This window comes from Garra rufa, chromosome 10 (genome assembly GCF_049309525.1).
Source record: "Garra rufa chromosome 10, GarRuf1.0, whole genome shotgun sequence".
NCBI lineage: Eukaryota > Metazoa > Chordata > Actinopteri > Cypriniformes > Cyprinidae > Garra > Garra rufa.
The window spans coordinates 22,790,883-22,801,055 of record NC_133370.1 but is presented as its reverse complement, the minus strand read 5'-3'; the positions used below and the strand labels follow the sequence as shown (position 1 = coordinate 22,801,055).

Sequence of the window (10,173 nt, the reverse complement as noted above, 5' to 3'; positions counted from 1 at the left end):
AATTATATATCGATGCATTTTCAATCATATTTCCCGGTCAACTATATGCCGATGACTCTTCAACAACAGCGTCGTTTCCCGGTCAACTATAAATCAATGACTTTTCAACACATTCAGCGATCGCCCGATAAACCAAATATCAATGCTTAATCAATCATAAAGATAACTATAGATCAATGTTGTTCCAATATTGTTGCCATCAACATTAATAACATCGGGTTTTCATCGATATGGTAATGGTGATTCAACAATTACTTTGCATTGAAATTTCAACATCAACCATAATGATGATTCAGATGGAAAAACTATGTTTATTCAATGTTGGCTTGCTGTCTGACATATGAGTTTTAAATTGGTCCTGGGTCACATAGGCTATTAGCAAATACTGAGTTTTATTTCAGATGATGAAAAAAATCCCAATTTAAAAAATTGACACATATGACTGTTTTTGTAGACCAGGGTCATATAGCCTACATTATTTTAAAATTACAGCAGAGAAATCTTTAACTTGAACGTTTAAGTACAAAACACTGAAAGAAACGGCAAACATTTTGTAAACTTTTCGGAAATAATATTTATATCTCAGATATCAATATAGCCGATTTAAACTTCACAACTGTGATGATTCTATGGAACGTTCGTTTGGCGGGAAATAGACATAAGAAAACTGACCAACTGTAATGAAAACGCAAAGTAAAACATTGTTTAATGGAATGTTTAAAATAAATAAATTATGTCAGACTCTATCGCTTCTCATTTCACTACTCATTATACTAGAGTTTACTACTTGCGGCACAAGGCCTGTAACAGCAGCCTTGTGATAGTCCTTAAAATATAGTTATCCTACGCTGCTTTTGTTGTCTAATTGCGTTTATAAATTGAATTACGCGCGTTGCCAAAGTTCGCATGTTGAAACTGCCTGCCCCCTAGTCAGGGTCTATATTTAACAAACATAGTGGCCATACAAGGTCGTGGCTGGACGCTGCAATCTGCAGAGTGGCAGCATTATTTTTGTTCAGTGAAGTCCCGTCCTGTCGGCTGCCCCATACCCGCCGCTGTGCCTGGATTTTCACTGGCTTCTCATTTTTTTGGAGTTTGTCCCTTCTTCTTTTTGCTAAAGCAACTTTGACTCGGTAAGTGGCTTTGTGTTTCTAATCAAGGCTAGCCTTGGCCCAAATAAAGTAAGTAATGTATTACTCATCCAATTGTCTGTAGCCTAACAGCTCAGTCTAAATTTATGAATTAGTTACCATCACAACAAAACTAATTGCTTATATAACTGTATGGTGTTTGATATTATACTTTAAATACAGTTTCATAGAACCATGTGGCCTATTTAATTTTAGCTGTTGTGATATTATGTCATTTTAATTAATTATGTCCTTTTAATATGAACAAGATTGTGTCTGTTACTATTTTGAAACAGTAAACAAAGATACATAGACAAATGTCTTGGATATGTGTGTTGGCCTATACATTGTTTCGCTAAGCCAAATAGTGGAATTTACACTCTCAGAGAAAAATGTGCATATAAAGTATGTATTTAGCCATACAGCTTTTGACTGGGGCAGTGCCCTTTTAAAGAGACATCAGTGTACCTTATTTACCAAAGATTCAGAGTATTACCTTAAGGGTACATTCTCTACTAAGGCACTAGGATGTCCCTTAAAAGGTTGCTGCCCTTTGACAAGCTGCAAATCCCCCCTTCATGAGTAATATTGTATTTATTTGAAGTCAGGTGTTGTTTTTTGTGCAACTGAATTAACATTCACTGAAAATTGTACTTGAGACTGCAACTGGAGAGAGAAAGGGGTCCTTGGGCCGATCTAAAAAGCACCTCAGGATGTCAAAATCCTTAAAACTACAAAAGGAACAGCAGCAACGGGACCTTGAGACGCACTATGAGAGCAGCTATCACCAAGGCTCCTTGTCATCTGTTAGCCGCCAGTCTTATGCTACTTATGTGAGCAGAAGCAGCAGCCATGGGTAAGAGGACATAGGGAACATTGTCCCTGTGCTTATGCTGCCCTGAAGAATGCCCCCCTGTAGAGCAACCCCCTCACAAGTGCTGCTTCATAGATACCAGTGCTTTTATAACAAATTTCATGCTGCTTATTTGAAAATGTGTTAGGTACCCACACTACAACCCTTTCATTCTAACCTTATGATGTTTGTTTGCTTTAAAACGGATCAGCAACGTACCTCTAAAAATCTCACTAATGTTACAAAGAACAAAGAACGCTAATGCATTTTCCTTTATTATATGTTATCAGTTTCACTTTGTGATGATCACAAATTACATCAGAGCTTGTTGCAATAACAAAAAATAACTATGACCAATGACAACATGAGTTCTAAATTCAAGTCATCTTCAAAAATACTTTGTTTTTCTATGGCAGATGCAGAGATAGTATTTTCAGCTATTATATTTGGACATTTTTGAGTAAATAATCATTGGTGTATGCAGATGCTGTAGTGTGCAGCAGTTTAACAAGCAAAAATCTGTCATGTGTTCTCTAGACAATTTTTTATGTAAATGTATAAACCTTTTAAACAATTAGGTTAAGCCTTAATTCAGTGTCTTTTAAAGTGATAGTTGAAAAATTCTGTAATTAATTACTCGTTCCAGACCTGTAAGACCTTCGTTTATCTTCAGAACACAAATTAAGGTATTTTTGATGAAATCCATGTGCTTTCTGACCCTGCATAGACAGCAACGCAACTGACATGTTCAAGACCCAGAAAGGTGTGCAACAAAAACAAAAATAACAACTTTGTTCATTGTCGTGGTACTCGCAAACGTGCGTCGACTGACACGGAAGAGAAGAAATTGTTTAATAAAGTTGTTATTTTTGTTTTCTTTGCCCACAAAAAGTATCCTCGTAGCTTTATAAAATTACAGTTGAACCACTGATGTCACATGGACTATTTAGACGAAGTACATACTACCTTTCTGAGCCTTGAACGTGGTAGTTGTGTTGCTGTCTATGCAGGGTCAGAAAGCTCTCAAATTTAATAAAAATATCTTAATTTGTGTTCCGAAGATGAAGGTCTTACAGGTTTGGAACGACATGAGGGTGAGTTAATTTTTGGGTGAACTAACCCTTAAAGTTTAGTTATTAAGATGTTTCATAGCTACCTTCCTGTTGAATAACTTTACATCAGCATCACTTCACCAATCAGAGAAGTTGCCATGGGAATGAATATTGGTTCTAAAGTGCTTAGCAGCGACCGCCCACTCCCATGACACAATGCAGATTTTTCCTACACTATACTATATCTCTATCTGATTGCACAAACAGATGCGCTGCCTCACACTCACTTCATTGGTTGAGCAAATATTGCTGTGTCTGATTGATTCTCTTATTATTTACACCATAGTTAGTTTGTAATATTGTGATTCATCTTTTCACTAGTTGCTAAACTTCTTTTGAAATCCTTATGGAGAACACCAATAGAAAAAATACTGCCTTAGGAGTATGCGGTGGCTGCTGTGCTTTCTTGATGCTTATATGCATTGAAACCATGTTTATAAATATTTAGGTCCGAGTCCTTTGTTATAGAGGAGCATATGTGCTCTTGAGGACTGCATGATGGCATGACCCTGTGGCTGGAGGAATTTGAGCTGCTGTGGGAGTGAGCCAAAGTTATTAATGGTCTTAAGGATTATTTTTGGTCACTGAAACTTGAAATCACAGTAGTCGAGCAGGACTGTAACTGTACATAAACTGTATAACACTTTTGAGATAGCTATATGATATAATTAATCCATTTACTCACTCTTCTTTTGTTACAAGCCGATATGAATTTCTTCCTTTTGTGGGGCATAAAAGAAGATATTTTGAGAAGTGTTTTTGTCAATAGGTTCCAGTTTTGTTTGGTTCCCAGCCATCTTCAGAATATCTTATTTTGTGTTCAGCAGAAGAAAGAAAATCGTACAGGCTTTGTAACAACACAAAGCTAAACAATAAAACAGTTTCCATCCCTCAAAAGAGGAACACTTTTGTTGCTCTTGGAAATCTGATATTGTCATATTATTTACCAGTTATGACAATTTATTAGTGTTTCTGATGGTTGATATTTGTGACCCTGAACCACAAATCCAGTTATAAGCGTTACTTTTTTGAAATCGAGATTGATACATTATCTGAATTTTTTCTATTGGTGTATGGTTTGTCAGGATAGGCCACAACTATTTGAAAAATCTGGAGTCTGTGGATTCAGAATAATCAAAATATTGAGAAAATTGACTTTAAAATTGTCCAAATAAAGTTCTTAGCAATTCATATTACTAATCAAAATATATTTATGGTAAGAAATTTACAAAGTATCTTCTTGCAACATGATCTTTACTTAATATCCTAATGATTTTTGGCATAAAAGAAAAATCAGTAATTTTAACCCATGCAATTTATTTTGGCTATTGCTACAAAATTATGACTGGTTTTGTGTCCAGGGTCACGTTTGTACAGAAAGTAGTTGTATAATATGTTCCTGACAGCAGTTCTGAATTGTTGCCAATATATTTAAATGAGACCTATTATTCCCCTTTTTACAAGATGTAATACAAGTCTCAGGTGATCCCAGAATGTGTCTGCGAAGTTTCAGCTCAGAATACCCCACATATCATTTATTATATCATTTTGAAAATGCTTATGTTGAGTGGAAGCAGAAGCATGCTGTTTTCATGCCTGTATTTTCAAATGCAAATAAGCTGCTGCTTTCTGCCCAGAATAGGGCTATGCTTTTACAGCTCATACTTTAAACACTCTGCCAAAAAAATGATCTGTTTGGTTTTGTTAGTTAGTTTAAACTTATGATATAGGGTTTTTTAAATGCACACAGAAAGCGGCTGTCACACAGCATGTGAGTACTAAACTAGGTTATTTTTCTTGTCTTATTGCGCTTGAAAGGACAGATGCACACAAATTCAGGTTAAAAACACACAGGAGTTACAAAAACACTCAGTTATGTCTGTGAATGTAAACAGCTGGGAAAGAAATCGCAAGTTTATTAGATCTGTGTGGCAGCAGCATAATATACATTAAATAAATTAATAAATCCACCGCTCTCTTGTCTCCTCTGAGGCTGGGGCTCTAATAAGTGTTCTGTGCTCGTCTGTGCATCCAGCGACAGAACAGTTAGCATGCTTTGCTCAAACTTTTGCCATGGCGTAACTTGTGAAAACAAAATGGTGGCGACGTGGGTAGAGACGTGCAAATTAATAAGCGGTGGTTACCCTTTCTGTGTAAGGCTGGGAGTGCCTAATTTTTTCACATGCTTGCAGAAAAAGGCTTACCAAAACAAAGTTTCTAGATTGTCCTTTTTCTGAGTCTCAGTTTTTCTGAGATTCACTGGGGACCCGATTATAGCATGTGAACACAGGAAAAGTCAGATTTTCATGGTATGTCACCTTTTAAATATTTCTGTTATAATCTTTCCATTTACGCTTGTAGTGTTTAGCCTATAGTTGTTCAAGAGAATAATTAGAAAAATATGCACTGTATTATTGTATTACTTCTGAAACAATCCACAGATGGATTGGAAGCTGCTGTAATCCTAAAATATTTTGCAACAATGTAAGAGATAAAAGGATCAGCCTGTCAAATAGCAGTCAAAGCTCTATGTTTTGTCTATAAATCAGTCCAAAGCCCATAATGCCGTTGGCAGTTGTGAGTAAGTGTCAGGATCATATGCATACTAAATGGTTTATCTCCGGCTGACGTGACATTTCAAGCAATGTTTGCTTCTAGCTGGTCATGATCATTCTCGATTGCAATTAACAAAATGTGCATTAAAAGAGAAAAAATATCTAATGTAGTATTTATTTTTTATTAATATTTTTTGCTGTGCTATTGAGGAGCATTGTAAAATGGATGATGTGCGCATACACAGCAACAACATCCTGGAGTAGTGTATATTGATTTGATTGCTTTTTCTAAAGTGCTGCTTATTTCAGGCTTTTTAATTTATTTTTTAATAAATGCTTAATATAGTGGATGTCTCTGCTAATATTTACTTTCCACTAACACACTAACACTGACTTTCAAGTGACTCTGTTCCATCCTATTCCATTAACCCTGCTGAAATATTAAGCATTTTGTTCCATTAGCAGTGGGAAGTTTTAATGAAAAAAAAAAAAATGTGTCTGGCATTTTTTGATGGAGTAATGGAATAAAGTATTTTCAGCCATATAAAAAAAAATCTTCGATGCATTTTTCCATATAATCCAACTGTTTATGTTAACTGTTGTTTAGGCACAAGATTTCAAAGAAGGAGAAGAAACTGAGCGCTGTCTCTAAAAAAGAAAAGCGCTCATACCTGGGGGTGGACAAGGAAGACGAGGTCATTGGATACGTCGTGCCAGTCTTCAGAAGCAGGTGATTCCATAGTTCACTCAGGAAATCTGTAACAGTGACATGGAGTTTTACATTTGGTAATTAGAGTCGATGTGGGATGTCTGTTTGTGAATTTCTGTTGAGGAAAAATGTCTAATCTTATCAGATAGTTTTGGAAACCTAAACAAGACAAGCCAATTTAATCTTATTATAATAGTTATTTTGTGTTTTTAATAATGAAACCACATCTTTTCATGTCTAAATCTCTCCAGTCAAATCCCATTATTTGCAGTTACCTTGAAAACTGTCATTTTTGTGTAATTGAGATTTTAATTAGTATCAAAGTCTAATATTTTTATTTTTCTATAGCTATTTTCTTTTTCAGGTGCGATAATGACAAAAAATGGTATCAATATTTTCTGGAATTTGGTTGATAACGACAATTAGCTGATATTTTGCTGCGCGTGTTATTGAGCTGGTAGTGATAAAGCTGGTAGAGCTCAGTAGTGATATTTGAAATGATTTTGTGGGAAAAAGGGAAATATACTTTATAACTAAACCTAAAAGTACCAGTAGGTGACAGTTGAGTCATTGAGTCATTCATTCAACTGATTTGTTCAAACGGCTGATTAATTTGGTAACGTAACACAGTCATATGTTGCTCAGAGAGGCAAAATAGCTCTGCTCTGGCTTTGTTTAAAACTATTTTCGTTGACGAAATAGAGCAAAAACACAATTGCAATCGTGCTGATATTTGAAGAAAAACTACTCTTTGTGTAATATTAACTATATCAGATTATATAAATATAAAAGACATAAAAGTCATTTTTACCCCCTCATCTTGAATTTTGAAGGAATTATAAATGTATTTTATTAGACTAAATCACACAGTGAAAGCATGAACTCTTAATGCAGTGTATGCACTCTCTGTGTGTGTTTTTTTTTTTTTTTTGCAATATACTCGATAATGTCAAATCTCCTACCGTTTAAACAACAATTACAATATATATCTTAGACGATATATATTGCATATATATAGTTCCAAGTTTTAATAATTTTGTTGTGTTTTTTGGTAATTTTTTTTTGTTTCAGTTGACTACATTAAACCTGACTGAAAATTCTGCCATCATTTATGCTTAATGTCTACGAAACTCAAGACTTTTTTTAAGGTCCCTTTGCTGACTACTTAAAAACTCTATGTCTAGACTAACATGGATCTCACATGTCAAACAGTCTTAGTCAATATTGGTCGGTCTGCTCATTAACTTGATCTCCTCGATTAGTCACTTGGCTACCCAGGATCTGATGGAGTCTCAGGAGGAGGTGAAGGAGGAGGGTGTGGGGTATGTCGTCATGAGGAACCTGTTCTCCAGAGAGACTGACTTCAAGATGAGAACTGTGAAGAAGTCCAGAGAGACCAGTTTGAGAGAGTCTGCTGAACGCATGGCTCTGAGCAGGAAGGTTTGATCCAAAATGTTTCATAATATGCTTATATAAAACATTGTGCCTTAACCTGTTAAAAAAGTTTCACTTGTTGTATGTCAAAACCATATTTTGAGGCTTAGGGCCAGATTTACAAAACAGGACAAATTAGCGTCAGAGCGCAATTCCATAAAATCGCCAAATCGGGGTCCTAATTTGTTATTGTTGTACACAAGATGCACGAGAAAGAAGAATTCCAAAAGAAGATGAACCCAGACAGTTTGACTCACCCCCCGGAGTTCATCGTGAAACCACGTGGCCAGACCGTGTGGGAGGGGAAGACTGTGACGCTGCACTGCACAGTGGCTGGATGGCCCAAACCCCGTGTGGCCTGGTCAGAAACACTTTCATTTCAGCAGTACTGGCAGTAGTTGGGTAGTAACTGATTACATGTAATCTGGATTACATAATCAGATTCCAAAAATCAAGTACTCATAATTAGAGTAATCCACATAGTCAGATTACAGTTACTTTTTTATGGATTACATGATTACATATTATTCACACAATGGCAGTAAATCATTCTTAATTTAATGATTCTAATTCTTGTTTTTCTTTTATTTAAAATGTTCCTTTCTAAAAATCCTGCTGTGTTAGACCATTTTTCTTAGACTATATTCACAGTATAAAATGTCTGTAATTGTCATGCAAAAGATCCCCAGAAATGAAATATTTACATGAAATATCATGCAGGTAAACAAATTAAATATTTAGATTTTTAGAGTTCTTTCATTTTTATGACTTAATTATTAGCTTTTTATCAACTCACAAACCCACTATAGTTCTTCCAGTTTTAGAAACCCTGATTTAATGTAATGTTTAATGCATTTTATGATAGTGATATAAAAATGGAATATATTTTCTTTCTCTTTGCTTTTTTATATCAATATGATATGTTTAATGGGAAGTTTAATAGTAAAAAAAGTCATCTGAAAGTATTCTAAAAAGTAGTTGGAATACATTACCAAAAATGAGTAGTCTAGATCTAGATTATGTTGCTAACTACAGCTTTCGTCATGTAATCTATAATCAATAATGGAATACAATTTGAAAGTAATCTACTCAGCTCTAAGTACTGGATAGATCTAATAATTAAACCTAAGTTTAATTTAGCTCTCTTTTCTCTTCATCTAATCATGCTTTTCAGGTACAAAAACAATGTTTTAATCGATGCTAAGGCTCACCCTGAGAAATACTTCACAGAGAGCCAGTACAACATGCATTCTCTGGAAATCAAGAAGTAAAGAAAGTTTTTATTCCTTTAATAATGTTTGTGAAAGTTTGTTTGTGATTTTTTTTATTATATTGCACTAAATGCGTGGGGTGATTTCATTTATTAGTAATATCAGAAGCATGCAAAAGATAAACATTAAAGGCATGGCTGTTATTTTTTGATTATTATATAACTATATTATATTGAAACTGTATTAAAATTATTCTTGTGCTTTACAGTTGTAATTTTAGCGACACTGCTGAGTACCGAATCTCTGCACTTAACGTGAAGGGAGAAAATTCTGCGTTTGCCTCTGTCATTATCAAAAGTGAGTATTTGTTTTTAATGGATTTTAAATCTTAAATCATTTTCAAAATTTCAGGTGTTTTACATGTGCTCAAAATTACCCTGTTGCCTCAGATCTGCCAAAGCAAATCAGGAAGACTGATTAATCAATATTGTATTTCATTAACCTTAATTAATTTAGAAATTATGTACAGTTGAAGTCAAAAGTTTACATACACCTTGCAGAATCTCCAAAATGTTAATTATTTTGCCAAAAAAGAATGATCATACAAAATGCATGTTATTTTTTTATTAGTACTGACCTGAATAAGATATTTCACATAAAAGCACATGATCCACAAGAGAAAATAATTGAATTTATATTATAAAATTTTTTTTTAATAAAAATTAAAAATTATAAAAAAAATTATAAAAATGACCCCATTCTAAAGTTTACATACACTTGATTCTTAATACTGTGTTTTTTTTTTTTTAAGTGATAGCTGTTCACAAGTTCCTTGTTTGTCCTGAACAGTTAAACTGTCACTGACTGTTCTTCTGAAAAATCCTTTAGGTCCTACAAATTCTTTGGGTTTTTCAGCATTTTTGTGTATTTGAACCCTTTGAATGTATGATTTTGAGATCCATCTTTTCTCATTGAGGACAACTGAGGGATTATATTCAACTATTACAGAAGGTTTAAATGCTCACTGATGTTCCAGAAGGAAAAACAATGCATCAAAGGCCAGGGGTGTAAACTTTTGAACAGAATGAAGCTGTGTACATTTTTCTTATTTTGCCTAAATATATATTTTTTTCATTTAGTACTGCCCTTCAGAAGCTACAGAAGAAGCT

At 34.4% G+C, this 10,173-nt stretch overlaps 1 protein-coding gene across 2 annotated transcripts in view; it reads left to right on the top strand.

Annotated features, from left to right (window-relative positions):
* The first annotated feature begins 997 nt into the window (after positions 1-997).
* myom1a (myomesin 1a (skelemin)) overlaps positions 998-10,173 on the top strand; it is a 35,903-nt gene continuing 26,727 nt past the window's right edge. For both annotated transcript variants that reach the window (XM_073848614.1, XM_073848613.1), the window contains exons 1-7: positions 998-1,133; positions 1,790-1,986; positions 6,258-6,380; positions 7,622-7,799; positions 7,997-8,154; positions 8,968-9,060; positions 9,273-9,361. In XM_073848614.1, coding sequence (XP_073704715.1) covers positions 1,844-1,986; positions 6,258-6,380; positions 7,622-7,799; positions 7,997-8,154; positions 8,968-9,060; positions 9,273-9,361 — 784 coding nt within the window. In that variant the 5' untranslated portion in view covers positions 998-1,133; positions 1,790-1,843. The remainder of the gene's footprint in view (positions 1,134-1,789; positions 1,987-6,257; positions 6,381-7,621; positions 7,800-7,996; positions 8,155-8,967; positions 9,061-9,272; positions 9,362-10,173) is intronic.